The following is a 15,912-nucleotide window of genomic DNA, read 5'->3' as shown; positions in this document are numbered from 1 at the left end:
TTTGAAAAAAATCATAACTCCAGTATCAAATGACAATGTAATATACTAATATACTATAAAATACATTCCTGAAGACTGTGCATAGGAATGAGTACAGCATATGATACTTAAATTCAAAAACTTGCTATGTAATTAGGTTTATTCATTCCCTGCCCATTCATCCAGTCAGTCATTGGGATCAACACACATCTTAAAGACATCCCTGATCTAGAAAGAGTGCTAGCTCTTACAGTAAAACTACTCAGCTTGACCAAATCATACCTTTACACCTACATCATACAACACTATCAGTTTTATGCCAGAATAACTTATAACACATAAGTAGAGGAAAAGCGCTTGCATAAAGGAAAGAAGTATAGAGTTAAACAAGAAAGAGGATGTTCTATGGCATGGGTAGTAACAGGTAACAAATGACAAGTCAGATACATTAATTTGCTGTCTGTTGCACTGACCAAAACAACTTGGATGAGGAAACGGTTTATTCAGCTTACAATGTTGTGTCATAATCAATCACTGAGAAAAGTTAAGATAGGAACTCAAGCAAAAGATCATACAGGAAAGCTACTTATTGGCTCATTTCCTCTGGCTTACTCTGCTACATGTTTATAGTGCTCACACCTACCTGCCTATGGAAGGCATTGCCCACAGTGGGCTGGGCCCTCCTATGTTAATTAACAAGTAAGAAGATGCCCACATCCATGCTCCAAGGACAATGTGATAGACACAATTCCTCACATTCTTGCTTTCTGGGTTAACATTTCTCTAGTTCAGAAAAACTAACCAGGGCAAGAGTTAAGGGAATGAAGATGTAAAACAGATCACAGTCAGAGAACAAATAGGTTTATATGATTTAGTTTGAGTAGACAGGAGCTGCAGTTAAGGTGGAATGGAAGAGGTGAGCTGTAGATACCACATAGAGAGCATGCCCTTGAGTGAAGACCCATTGCTAGATATAGAATTAACATTTTATTTTATTTAATTTTCTCTTTTCTTTTCTTTTCTTCCCTTTTATTTCTTACTGATACATTAAAGGAATCTTTTATTAACCTGTTGTTGTGGATGGGCCTGATGCTGTTTGTATTTTGATGTTTATTTTGTTCTCCAAGGAGGGGCTGCAGACAAGGAGTGAGTCATGTACTCAGGTGACTTCTTGTGAACCAATCTCCTAATGAATAAAGGAGCAAACACTGGGTGAGTAGGAGGGACTACGGGGTTGGACAGAGGAAGAGAAGGAGGAGAAGAGAGTTAGACCTTTTGAATTGGGATAGCATGAGGACAAGATGTAATTACAAGTGTCTCCTGGTTTTAATGGTGGATCCATCAGGATTCGCCATTGGAGGATTAGATTTAATAAGGCTACAAGATTAGGATTTTAGTTGCTGTGCCCAACGATCGAGTTACCATCCTTTCATAACTAAGTTTGTGTTGTGTTTTCCTTCACGGGGTGGCTCATCCGGGTACAGTGGCAAAGTGTGGGTCTGCCTGAGGTGTACCACAAAGGGCACGGGGGATTTGAAGCACGGGTTTGGCGTGGTAACGATCCACCACTGGGAACCTAGCAAGCTGGGTGGAGAGATTGTGTTCTGAGTCAGATCTCACGAGGTCGGCCATTGCTCTCCAGTGCATGGCCAGCCAGGCCACTGGGGCAGAGGTACAAACGCAGGAAACGTGCCAGTTTCATTTGTAATGTATTTCCCGCAACAACCAAAATGAATTCATCAGCATTCAAGGAAGATTAACAATAAAGAAGTAGAGGAACATTTTGAGGTGATCTGTTTGAATTCCCCACATGTGAAATGCCTCAGTCCATTTTCCCGCTGACAAGCTTTTCGTCTTCTGACAGCTCTTTCTGGATGCTAATCACCAGTAAGTGGCCTAAAAACTAATCAGTCAAAACAGTAAAATTAGAGTGCACGTGTAAAGGCAAATTTGACATCCAGAATATGATACACGAACAAAGCAGTGCTTCAGCTCACCTCTCTGCTCACTCTTTTGGGGGTTGCTGACAGCTAAATCCTTCTAACCATTTAGAGAGTTTAGTTATGTCATGAGAACACAAAGTCATGATGGAAGTATCCACCCAGAGTACCATGGGAGGGTCCATGTTAGACAATAAACGGATGTCATGTTCCAATCTATACTTGTCTAAAATTATTACTATTATTATTTTTTATTTTTTATTCATTAATAAGAATACACATATATGTAAATATGTATATATTATGCATCGTGCACATTGATCACATTATCCTCTCTCAACTCCATTCCTTCTGAATCCCTTCTTTTTTCCAACATGCCCTCCCTTTGTTGTGTGTGTGTGTGTGTGTGTACATGTGTGCACATGCAGGCACATGTGATTGCATTTAATTAATGTTACATGAATGGACATGGATGTGGGTATTTTTTGTTTTTTAACTTAAGGAAGGGCAGCTTGAAGCAGCTACCATTGAGGAACACGACTCCCCTTCCCCAGCCAACCATTAACTACCCGGAGCTTTTAAAGCTGTTGGTTCGTTCTTCTTCCTTATTCCTTCTTGTTTGGTCATATTAATCCCATTTATAACAGGAAGATGCAGGGAGAAAATGGAAAAATGTTACTGAATGCAGCTAAAATTGAAACAGTAGAAAATGTAGGGGAAAGTTTTTCCTGGGTTATCAGTGGTCACAGGAAAAGCTCAGATGTCTCCATTGCAGTCCCATGTAAGTTCCCCACCCCCACCTTAGGTCAGTTTATTTATTTATTTATTTATTTATTTATTTATTTATTTATTTATTTATTTTTGTGTATACCCAGCTTGATAGTATGCACAGATTCAAAATCCATGTCACCAACACTCCTCCCTCTCCTTTCAGGTACTCATTAGGACATTCATTCCTTTCCTTTGGGAATAGCCATGGCCCAGATTCTCCAGTTGATTGGCTTTTCTAGAAGGAGTGGAATGTTTAATTAACCTAACTTCCATCAGCAAGCTGCAATAATGAGCTTGCTTCAACCACGAATCACCATGCACTGCTACAGACACCTTATTAAATTTGGAATTGTTACTCATTTACAAATTTCTGGAAAAATGATTTTTAAAAAATATGTAAAATAAGGCTTAGAAAGTGTTTTATAAGTGAACTCAGTTTTCTCTGAGAATACATGAACACACACACACACACACACACACACACACACACCAGCTAGTGGCTGATCATAATGGTTCTCTGGGTTTCTGTGCTACCTCAAAGAGATTAAATGTCTTCCTTGAATTGGTTTTCATTCTTTTCCTATTTGTGCTCAATAATTCATAGTGTTAAGCACATTGGAATTCCTTTTTTTTTAAAGTGATAATCTCTTACTTTCTTTTATAAATTCAACCTTTTAAAAAAAATCTAAACATCCAAAAGGGATCAGTTTTCACAACTTACTCATTGGTTCAGAGGCTGATGCTGATCTGACATCCTCAGAATGGCTCACATTTAAATGCTTCATAGCTATGGTCTTTATAATTTTTTATCCCAGTTAAATATGTCTGAAATAGACTGGCTCTCTAAATCATGCCACTTAAGAGTGCAAACAATGGATTAAACATTCAACCTCACTTCTCCTATTGAATGACTGTATTGATTTCAATGTGACATTTTCTAGGTCATAGAAGCCTACTTTTAAAAAAAGCTTAATGGTTATACATTTTTATATGATTTCTTCTGCTTGAGTTCAACAGCTTTCTCAAGTTGTAATGCATATTCACTCAAGTTCAATAAAAATATACCATACTTTGGTTCTGAGAAATACACAGTACACCAAATATTACAGGAAATAAAAGGACTATGAGGTATATAGCCTTGTCCTACCTGTCTTTTGTCTTAATATGTTTTTAAAATTATGAGACATTAGAATAAGCTACAAATCATCACAGAAGTTCAAGGAACGTATATGAAGGCATTATCATTATAAAATTTTAAGTTGAGGGGTTCTGGGTAGAGTTCCATAGTGAAATTGACACTGTCTTATGGGGAGTATGGCTCTAGCCTATCTTGCCCTTCTCCACCATCCCATCTGCCTTGCTGAAAGCTGTTTACATTCCTAAAGCTAGACTCCAAGATCTATTCAGATATTTGGCCACTTCATCCTCCCGAGGCTGACTACCAAAATCCCGCTATCAAAGTACTGAGGGCAGAAATCAAAAGCCCCCTTTGGTTCACCTAATTAATTCTCAGTCAAATTATACCACTGCCTTCTAGACCTTTCTAATACAGGCGTCCCCTTTTTTCTCTTCTTAAAAATTAAACCTCCAAGGATATTGGTTGCTGTTCATTTTGTCTGAGTGAGAAAGCAGCCACCTTACCTTTTCATCCCCACTTAATAAAGGATCTTTCTGTGAAAACGTGCTTGGGTGTGGTTTGTGTCTAACCAGGGATTCCAAAGGGAACTCCAGCTCCGTCTCCTTCAGTTGGGCTATTTGGAAGCTGCTATTGACATCTGGTCTTGTTCTAAAACTGTAGATCTTTTAGTTAAGTAGAGGCCATACATCAGGGAAGCCTCTTACCTAATGTGGAAGTTAATTAATTATATTTGTCAAAGCTTTCAAAATCCACCTAGTAAATGAAACCCCTCTAATAAATTTTCTGTTTCATCCGACTGAACAAGAAGGAAGGAAATCAGTTGTAGTATATTTCACCTGTGTAACTTAGGCATGACAGAGAGTCTTTTTTTGTAAATAGACCACTGTAGTTTATTTCTGAATTGACAATGTGACTGGATTTTAGAGTCTAAAGCATCAAGGGCTCTTCTTAATGGAGAGAATTGCTGGTTAAATTGCTGACAAGAAATTGCACTTAAAGATTCAGCAGCCAGTGAATGTAAACACTAGGGATAAACATGTCTGCTTGCATCAATCAAAGGCAGCTGCAGCGAACCCCCCAGAAAGGTAAGCAATTATTTATGAAATTATGTTTTCTTCAGTGATTCTGAACCGTAATTCCAGGATAAACTGCATGAGGAAAACAGACAATGTCACCATCTCAATTAACCAAGGAGGCACGTGAATTTTCAAAATCAAGGAATTTTCGCTATTCTTCCCTTAACCCTATCATCCTGAACAGAAATTTTTTTTCTTTTTTTAACTTTAAAATAAGCCTGATTAAATAGACCAGCACATTCTTAACACACTATATTGTTTGCTTTCTAATTTTTGAGTGTCTGAGTGGATGGATTCACAATCTAAGGACATAAAGGTGGCTTTGAGAGCAGTCACTAAGGGGCTGTTGGACTTTGGTTTACCAGAGTCAGTTTTGGCATTATGTGTTGTGAGACTGTTGTTACCTTCAGCTGTTTTGTTGTTGCTGCTATTGTTATTGTTTGCAAGTGTATGATACATCATGTGTGTGTGTGTGTGTGTGTGTGTGTGTGTGTGTATGTGTGTGTGTGTGCGCTTGCCGAGGCCAGAGGAAGGCATTGGATATCTCGTCTCTGTCACTCAATGCTTTATGCCCCTAAGACAGACTCCTTTCACTGCACCAGGAGGTTGACTGATGAACAACACATCTCAGGGATCCTCCTTTCTCTGATGCTCAAAGCATTAGCTTTAAAGGAACCCAATCCCAGTGTTGTACATGGGTGCCGGGGATCTGAATACAGGTTGTCTTGCTTGTGTTCCAAGCTCTAGTACCTGCTGAGCCACTTCCTTAGCATCGGTGTATTAGTTTCCCTTGGAGTAGTCATGGGCTACCAAGCTATTGTACAGTGGTGACCATGCTATCAGCATTCAAGGACAAGAAATACTGGATTTCTGAAGTCCAAGCATCATGTGAGAGGTCACTACTGAAAACTTGACGGTCTTTATCAGGTTAGTTTGTGAGCTAGTTTGTGAGGAAATATTTTAAAGATTTACTTATTTTTATCTTGAGTGTGAGTGTTTTGTCTGCATGTGTCTGGTGCTCATGGAGGCCAGAAGAGGGCATCAGCTTCCCTGCAATTAGAATTAAAGTTAGTTGTAATGTGAATGCTGGAAGCTGAACTTGGGTTCTCTGGGAGAGAAACAAGTGTAACTGGGCCATCTCTCCAGCCCTGTGAGGGACTTTCTTGGTTGTTAATTGATTCCGAAGGGAACTTTTCATTATGAGTGGCATGCCACCTCCATTGGGATGCCTTACTAGGTGGTCCTGGGGTGTAGAAGAATCAATGCTGGTAAAACAAGTAGGCCTTCCATCAGGTTCCTGCCTCCAATTCCTGCCTTGACATCCTTCAGTGTGGGACTGTGACCTAGAAGTTGAGGCTAAGTGGACCCTTCCCCTCCCTAAGTTACCTTTTGTCAGTGAGACTTAGCACAGCAACAAACAACAAACTTAGAAAATGTGGTTTTTTAAGATTATTAAAAGTAATATTTAAAATCATAAATTCTATTCTACATTTCATTAAGAAAGAGTTTATTCAGTCTGTGGTTCTGAAGGGAAAGCTACAGCATTGTTGTAGAAGCTGGGATCACAGAAGTCACACTTTCATCTGTATCAAGGAAATGGCGAGAGAGAACAGGAAGTGAGTCAAGGCTATCAACCCCCAACGCCCATCTCTAGTGATGTACTTTCTCCAGCAGGGCTCCATCTCCTTAAGTTCCAACAATCTTCCCGAACGAGGCCACCAACTATGCACCAAGTGCGTTCAAATACGTAAGTCTATGGAGGACATTTCTTTTTTTTTTCTTTTTTTTTTTTAGTTGTGTTCATGTAGCATTATTTCTATTTATTTATTTATTTATTTATTTATTTTAATTAGGGGGACTTTAGGGATAGCATTGGAAATGTAAATGAAGAAAATATTTTACATTTCTTTCTTTAACTGATTAAAACCAAAACCATAATTTTTTTTTTTTTAGATTAAATGATTTAAAATTACTTTTCAAATGAGCAAAGGGGAAAGAAAGGAGGATAGCAATCTTAATTTATCCCTGAAATGGAAAATAATCCTGGAATATTATTTTATAAAAACCGTACACCCAGGTCATGAATCTTTCACTACTTTGTGTCCCTCATTCTGTGCTTTTGACATCAGCAGGAACCTACAAACCCTGTCAGGCTAGGGTAAAGGAAGGAAGAGGTCACTGGAGGTAATGCAGAGACAGCTACCAACTCGCTTCTACTTACTAACATTTTTGGTTCTTGTTCACCACCTAATGTTTCTAAGAGCACTAATGATTTTTTCTTGATCACCAAGTAATATTTTTTCTAGTTTCCTTTAAAGTCAAAGAAAATTAAAATTTTGATTATTTGTTCCTACTCCTCATTTTACTTCCCTCCCATTTATGTAGAATGAAAATTGTCAAGGCCAGTTAAACTCAGAGCATGACTCCCTGAAGGGTTGAAACACAGTGATGGATTACGGGAAAGGAACCCAGCACTTGGCTCCCAAAGGCTGCAAAGGACTCTGGGTCACTCGAACATTCACATGCTTTGCTGTTGAAGCATGCACAGTCCTTTCAAAATCAGATAGTGCTGCCTCTGATACACGGCACATGGAATGATATTAACAGATAGAATTTTTTCTCCTGAAATAACTTCATTAGTTAATTGTCTCTTTTGCACAGTTTTTCTAGCTAATTGGCCCAGCTGCCAGTTGGAGGTGTTACTGATGCTCTGGGAAGCTGATAGGTAGGGAGAAAACCCAGTAGTTTTATCAATCCTCCGTGAGCCTCCTGATACTCTCACAGAAGAACTTTGTATTTTACAGTAAACCACTTCTTCATGTTTTCCTGTTTTAGTCTAAATACATTACTGGGTAAGGATCTACCTTTTGGTGTGTACTATCTAATACTCTCTAAGACCCCAGGTTCTGTGTTGTAAACAGAGCAACATTCTAGGATCAACCAACATTTTTACTAAACACTAACATTGTCAAATATCCCTGCAGGCAAAAACTGTCTGAATTCAGATGACTGCTCTATCGACAGATTGCTCCCAAGCATTGTGAGTGTGTGGATTTGTGAGTTATTTGAGATGTTAAGGTTACATATATACATAGTTGTGGTTTTGTGTATCTAAGATGAAATTGATTTTTAATTCAATTCTTGAAATAATTTTAAAATAATTGCATGTGTTCATATAATCAGCTTTCAAACGCTGACACCATTGCATACACTAACAAGATTTTGCTGAAAGGACCCTGATATAGCTGTCTCTTATGAGACTATGCCAGGGCCTAGCAAACACAGAAGTGGATGCTCACAGTCAGCTATTGGATGGATCACAGGGCCCCCAATGGAGGAGCTAGAGAAAGTAACCAAGGAGCTAAAGGGATCTGCAACCCTATAGGTGGAACAACAATATGAACTACCCAGTACTCTCCAGAGCTCGTGTCTCTAGCTGCAAATGTATCAGAAGATGACCTAGTCGGCCATCAGTGGAAAGAGAGGCCCATTGGTCGTGCAAACTTTTTTTTTTTCATTTTTTTATTGGGTATTTTCCTCATTTAAATTTCCAATACTATCCAAAAAGTCCCCAATACACTCCCCCCCCCACTCCCCTACCCACCCCTTTATCTGCCTCAGTACAGGGGAACGCCAGGGCCAAGAAGTGGGAGTGGATGGGGGAGCGTGTGGGGGACTTTTGTGATAGCATTGGAAATGTAATTAAAATAAATACCTAATAAAAAAATAAGTATAGATGTAAGGCAAGCATGTCTGGGGCATTACAAACTACTGCTTTAAGGTTATGACATCAAAGGATACGGGTAGGAATCATTTTATTAATTAATGCATTTGTGTGTCTTTCCAGGTAAAGGGGATAAAAGCAAAAAACGTCACTTATAACTACTAGTGGCTATAAGCTTATTTGTGGATACTATCTTATCTTCAGCATCGAAAGTGTTGGGGACTTCTTGTCATTCTCATATAACTAGTAGAATCGTATAAATAGATAACTCAATTGCATGGTGGACTCATCTGACATATGTTGGTTAAATCAGTTGAGGTGCCTAATGCATTTTAAGTCAAAACAACGAAACAAAACCTAGTGTGATTGAATGATCTGGATGTGAAAACATTATTGACCTGGATCTGCATGGGACCTTTCTTTCTTTCTTTCTTTCTTTCTTTCTTTCTTTCTTTCTTTCTTTCTTTCTTTCTTTCTTTCTTTCTTTCTGTCTGTCTGTCTGTCTGTCTGTCTGTCTGTCTGTCTGTCTTTCTTTCTTTCTTTCTTTCTTTCTTCCTTCCTTCCTTCCTTCCTTCCTTCCTTCCTCCCTCCCTCCCTCCCTCCCTCCCTCCCTCCCTCCCTCCCTCCCTCTCTCTCTCTCTCTCTTTCTCTCTCTTTCTTTCTTTCTTTCTTTCTTTCTTTCTTTCTTTCTTTCTTTCTTTCTTTCTTTCTTTCTTAACGTGAATACAGGCTGTGTGCCTAGATTGGGCAGATCTACTCCTATACTACCGTCTTTCACATCTAGGAGACCCCTTACAACTGTGGATTCTCCAGGCCATGTGATTCTGCTCTGCTATTCTTCTTCTTCCTCCTTCTCCTCTGTGTCCTCTCCTTCTTCCATTTTCTCCTTCTTCACTCTCCTCACCTTCCACTCCACCTTCCCCTTTATCTGCCCAATCATCAGCTCTTCTTTAGTTTTTTATTTTTTTCCAATTTTTTATTAGATATTTTCTTCATTTACATTTCAAATACTATCCCAAAAATCCCCTATACCCTCCCCTGCCTTTCTTCCCTACCCACCCACTCCCACATCTTGGCCCTGGCGTTCCCCTGTATTGGGGCATATAAAGTTTGCAAGACCAAGGAGCCTCTTTTCTGCATGGGACTTTCTATAGACTTTCGGTGTCACCCATGTTGGGCTCATGAAAGGGCTGGGCACCCAGAGACTGAAATTTTGTGGTCTTTAAAACTCACCTGTGGTGACAGTTTTCACACACTACTGATTTTATATACTCTACACAACAGTGGATCCCAGAAGTATATCCTAAACATAAGACATTTTTAAGGAGCTTAGAGATTCATTTGTGTGTGTGTGAGCATGTGTGTGGTATATGGTATGGTAGTTGTCCTGGTGGCAATGGTATATGTGTATATGTGTTGTATATCTGTCCATGTGTATATTGAACCATACAATATGCAAGTATTCTTAGCTGCTGAGCTCCAGATCCTGCCATGGTGTGTGGTAGAGAACTCATAAATCTATTCTAGTTGACAGTGAAGGAAAGTCTGTGATAATAACAAAGTATGAAGACAGAGCCATTCCTTATAAGAAATATAAGAAATATATTAATACTAACTTAAAACTTATATTAAAGGGCAAGATCCCAAACTTTGCCCAGTTGGCTTTCTTTGCTGCAAGATTTCCTGACCCAGTATACGTGTAACAATTTTACTATAGAAGGTTAAGTTTTGACTTTGAGTAGTTCTGGGTGTGAATGTTAAGGTTTCTCCAAATCAGACTGTTTACCTAAAAATCTTATGCTATTCTCCATTAATCTTTTTGTGGCCATTGTAAAAAAATTCAATTTTAGCCTTAAAATAGTCACATCTTTTGCGGGGGCTGGGGAGGGATAGGATGTCCTAGAACTGGGCAGGCTGCCATTTTTAATCTTTGTAGCTGGTTCCCACTGAGAGCACACTACGTCTTTTAGCATGCCCAGAACTTAAAAATGTCTTCTCAGTTTCACATTGGAACCAAAGGATTCAGAAGCAAGTTTCCTGAGCTTTGCATGTGTATAAGGGGCCTTGCTTTTGTTTTGAGACCTGTACCAGACTGGGTTGCTCAACTTACTCTCTGCTGGCTCTTTGGACCTTCGGCCGCTGGATGACTTCCGCAGCAGGCTCCGCCCTGAGGTAAAGAGGCTGGTGAGCTCTTCCAAAGGACTGGTGGGTGTTCTGGACCTGGACCCACTCTGCGCAGCGCTGTATGTGTTTACCGCAGCATTGACCATCTTGGCCCCATCTTGTGACACGGGTCTTGGGGTCGTGTGAGGCACTGAGGAAGAACTCCTTGAGAGGCTGCCAGAATGCACAGCATCATAAGGGGGAGGCCTCTTGAGACTCAAGGGCGTCAGGGACCTCCCCATGCTGACAGGGGATGGGGAGGTGGAGTGACTTTTTGGATAGCCATGGGGAGACTGGGTTCTGTACAAAGTGGATGGAGGTGGAGGGGAAGAAGAGAGAATGGACGCTCCAGGAGCAGGACCCAAGGCTCCTGTCTGGTCTTTAGCATGGCTGGAGCCATGGGATGGCAGTGAGGATGGACATGCTCCAGGCGGCTGTTTCATGTAAGACACGTTTTCCAACACAGGAAGCTTTGTGACCTCCAGAGGGGTCAGTGGAGACTCATCGGAATTGGGAGAGCAATGTACTGGGGCCGGTGGGAACACCAGCAGGGGCGGTCTATGAGAAAGCAAGTTGGGGAAGGGCGGGGGTATGTCACAAAGCAGACCCTTGGGAGTACATGGTCCTGAAGACTTGACAAAGTCTAGGTCAGGCACCGTGGGTGTAGCACACTGCGAAGAGCAACTGTGATGATCAAAGTCACATTTGGAATCATGGCCCAGGTCGTCGAAAATGGGATATTTCATCTCCTCATACACAGCCTCGCTCTGGTCATCTTCTTCTTTCCTGAAGTCTCTGAGGATGTTCCCCACCATCTCGATGTACACAGGCTCCTCTTCTTCAGGGTCTGCCGCGGGGCTGCAAACCTGGGACAGGGATGAATCTCGCGGGAGAGAGGTTCTCCTTGGCACATGCTTTTTGATGTAGGTTTCATCGAAAGACGTGCTAAGTTGAGTATTAGGATTCCGTTTCGGTTTCGGAGGGGGGATTTTCTTTGAATATTCATCACTGTGGGGTCTTGGCTTGGCAGACACTGAAAGGAAAAACAGAAAGTGTTGGGTTGTAAAACAGATGGATATAATAGAAAAGCTTTCAAATTTGATTCTTGCTTGCGTTTTCTGCAATATTTTGATGCAGGGAGTCGTCAGCTTCACTCTAGCTTAAGTCTTTGATTAAAACTAAAATAAAATCTTGAGGGTAGAATTGTACTCAACCTCACTTCCAGACTAATCATATCTATCTATTTATCTAACACTGATAAGCATATTAGGCCTAAGGTTGATTACTCCCCTGCCTTGTGATTACAAATGGAAAATTTACAGGTAAGCTTCTTGGATAACAACACATCAAATTTAAATCAAAATTCAGTGAGGCTGAAATTGGAAATGGTGGAAAGAGTATGATGTAGGTTGACATAAATGGTCACGAAAATTAACAGAAATTGCGATATTTTACTGGTGTGACTGTAATCCATGCTCTCATCTTTCACTTAGGATTTCAAAAAGGTCTTACCCTGCTGGATTTCATCTCTGTGCTGATGCAAATAAATAGCTCCTATAAAGATGTATCCAAGACTTCAGAGAAAATGCTGTGAGAATCGTATGAGTCTAGACAAATTGATCTCTAGATCTCCTGCTACAGTTTAGGGAGTATTTGTCGGTTTCCTTCAGAAGGTATCTTAGGATAGCCCACGTGCTCTCTTGGTGTGAACCTATCAGCGATGTTCCTGTATGCTTTCTTGGAGTTAATCTATCTATTAGTGATATTCTACTCTCACATCTGAACTCCCTGGAGAGCTTTAAAAGAGAATAAGCAAGGGGCAATGCATAAGCTTTGATAACTGCTGGAAACGGGGGAAACCTGTGACAGATGTGTGTAACAATGAACTGCCTCCCTTTAGCCTGGAAGCACTGTCCCTGCTCCACACCTTTTCACAGAAAACAAACTTCTGACATCTTTATGTAAGGTAGATTCAGATAGAAAATATATGCAGTTAAAGTCTGGTTATTCATGCAGGGAAGATTTTTGAGATCTTGTTATTATTACTTCATCGTGGTGAACAATACTTGTAATGATTGTTCCTTAATACAATGCAGCAGACCTAGTGGCTTAAGTAGATAGCAGTACATGAGGTAAGCTGATAACAGAGTTTACAGGTACCAAACTTGATAGACATTAACCAGGCTACTCTGTTACTTGCAGACTAAGATGGGTATCAAGGCACAAGAGGGTGATCCCATAGGAAGACCAGCAGTCTCAACTAACCCAAACCCCTGAGATCTTTCAGACATTGAGTCACCAACTAGGTGGCATGCAGGAGCTGGTCTGAGTCCCCAGACACATATAAAGCAGAGGACTGCTTGGTTTGGCCTCAGTGGGAGAAGATGAGCCTAAACCTGCAGAGACTTGAGACCCCAGGGCGTAGGGAGGGCTAGGGGTAGGAGGGTGGAAACATCCTCTTGGAGACAAGGGTCTGGGGGTGGTGGGGGGAAGGAATGGAGGGGAAATTGTGGGAGGGCTGACTGGGATGGGGTAATGACTGGACTATAAAAAAACTAAAACTAATGAAAATATTCTGTAATCTGAAGAAAAAAAGAAAAAATACTGAATTTCTCCTTTGATTCTTTTAAACCACATAGTTTATGACACAAAAGCCTTCCTAAAATTTACTTAAATATAAGAATACATCTAAGTGGCTTAGAGCTAAACAAAGAATTCTCACTGAGGAATACCGAATGCCTGAGAAGCACCTGAAGATATGTTCAGCATCCTTAATCATCAGGGAAATGCAAATCAAAACAACCCTGAGATTCCACCTCACACCAGTCAGAATGGCTAAGATCAAAAATTCAGGTGACAGCAGATGCTGGGGAGGATGTGGAGAAAGAGGATCACTCCTCCATTGTTGGTGGGATTGCAAGCTTGTACAACAACTCTGGAAATCAGTCTGGCGGTTCCTCAGAAACTTGGTCATAGTACTACCAGAGGATCCTGCAATACCTCTCCTGGGCATATATCCAGAAGATGTTCCAATTAGTAAGAAAGACACATGCACCACTATGTTCATAGCAGACTTATTTATAATAGCCAGAAGCTGGAAAGAACCCAAATGCCCCTCAACAGAGGAATGAATACAAAAAGTGTGGTACATTTACACAATGGATTACTACTCAGCTATTAAAAAGAATGAATTTATGAAATTCCTAGGCAAATGGTTGGATCTGGAGGGCATCATCCTGAGTGAGGTAACCCAATCACAAAAGAACTCAAATGATATGGACTCACTGATAAGTGGATATTAGCCCAGAAACTTAGAATACCCAAGATATAAGATACAATTTGCAAAACACATGAAACTCAAGAAGAACGAAGACCAAAGTGTGGACACTTTGTCCCTTCTTAGAATTTGGAACAAAACACCCATGGAAGGAGTTACAGAGACAAAGTTTGGAGCTGAGACAAAAGGATGGACCATCTAGAGACTGCCATATCCAGGGATCCATCCCATAATCAGCCTCCAAACAATGACACCATTGCATACACTAGCAAGATTTTGCTGAAAGGACACTGATATAGCTGTCTCTTATGAGACTATGCCGGGGCCTAGCAAACCCATAAGTGGATGCTCACAGTCAGCTATTGGATGGATCACAGGGCCCCCAATGGAGGAGCTAGAGAAAGTATCCAAGGAGCTAAAGGGATCTGCAACCCTATAGTTGGAACAACATTATGAACTAACCAGTACCCCGGAGCTCTTGACTCTATCTGCATATGTATCAAAAGATGGCCTAGTCTGCCATCACTGGAAAGAGAGGCCCATTGGACATGCAAACTTTATATGCCCCAGTACAGGGGAATGCCATGCCAAAAAGTGGGAGTGGGTGGGTAGGGGAGTGGGGGAGAGGGTATGGGAGACTTTTGGGATAGCATTGGAAATGTAAATGAGGAAAATACCTAATTAAAAAAAAACATATTACAGTGGGAGCCAGGGAATGGCTCAGAAAAAAGAAAGAAAGAAAGAAAGAAAGAAAGAAAGAAAGAAAGAAAGAAAGAAAGAAAGAAAGAAAGAAAGAGAAATAACCTTCACAGAAGCTTAGCAAGAAATATTGAAGATATTTAACTCATAAAGTGTAAAATGATAAATATTTATTACCCTGCACAAAGCTGAAGTCCAAGTGGATTAAGGACCTCAACATAAAACTGGGTACACTGAATCTAATAGAACAGAGAGTGAGAAAGAGCCTTGAATGCACTGGTACAGGGAAATATTTCCTGAAGAGAACACCGGTGGCTCAGGCTCTAAGATTGACGAATAATAAATGGAACCTCTTGAAACTGAAAAGCTTCTGTAAGCCTAAGGACATTATCAATAGTACAAAATGGCAGCCTGCAGATTGGGAAAAGATTATCATTAATCCTACATCCTACAGAGGACTAATATCCAAACTATATAAAGAATTCAAGAACTTAGACTCCAATAACCCAATTAAAAAAATGGAGTACAGAGCAAAACAAAGAATTCTCAATAAGTGAATATCAAATGGCCAAGAAGCACTTAAAAGAAATGCTCAACATTCTTAATCATCAGAAAGATGACCCTGAGATTCCACCTTACACTAATCAGACAGGTTAAGTTAAAAACTCAGTTAACAGTGTATTCTGGCAAGGATGTAGAGAAAGGGGAACACTCCTCCATTTCTGGTAGGATTACAAACTGGTACAACCACTTTGAAAATCAATCTAGCAGTTCTTCAGAAAAATGTAAATAGTTCTACCTGAAGACCCAGCTATACTGTTCCTGGACATATACCCAAAAGATGCTCCACCATATCACAAGAACATGTGCTCCACTATGTTCATAGCAGCCTTATTTGTAATAGCCAGCCCTGGAAACAACCTGGATTTCCCTCAAATCAATGAATGTAGAAAATGTGATTGTTTTACACAATGGAATACTACTTGGCCATTAAAAACAAGAACATCATGAATTTTGCAGGCAAATAGATGGAACTAAAAATATCAAGGACATGAGTGGTATGTACTCAATGATAAGTGTATATTAGCCAAAAACTACAGAATACTCATGATAAACCCCACAGACCCAAAGAAGTTAAACACAAA

At 40.3% G+C, this 15,912-nt stretch overlaps 1 protein-coding gene across 6 annotated transcripts in view; it reads right to left on the bottom strand.

The window, feature by feature from the left end:
• Nyap2 (neuronal tyrosine-phosphorylated phosphoinositide-3-kinase adaptor 2) overlaps window positions 1-15,912 on the bottom strand; it is a 305,966-nt gene that overhangs the window by 120,964 nt on the left and 169,090 nt on the right. For all 6 annotated transcript variants that reach the window (XM_085838695.1, XM_029483159.2, XM_085838711.1 and 3 more), the window contains one exon: window positions 10,739-11,824. In XM_085838695.1, the coding sequence (XP_085694821.1) occupies window positions 10,739-11,824 (1,086 nt within the window). The remainder of the gene's footprint in view (window positions 1-10,738; window positions 11,825-15,912) is intronic.

Source organism: Mus caroli, unplaced genomic scaffold, assembly GCF_978045245.1.
Source record: "Mus caroli unplaced genomic scaffold, Mus_caroli_1 scaffold_1, whole genome shotgun sequence".
Classification (NCBI taxonomy): Eukaryota; Metazoa; Chordata; class Mammalia; order Rodentia; family Muridae; genus Mus; species Mus caroli.
The sequence above is the reverse complement of the archived record's forward strand: the minus strand, read 5'-3'. Positions and strand labels throughout refer to the sequence as shown.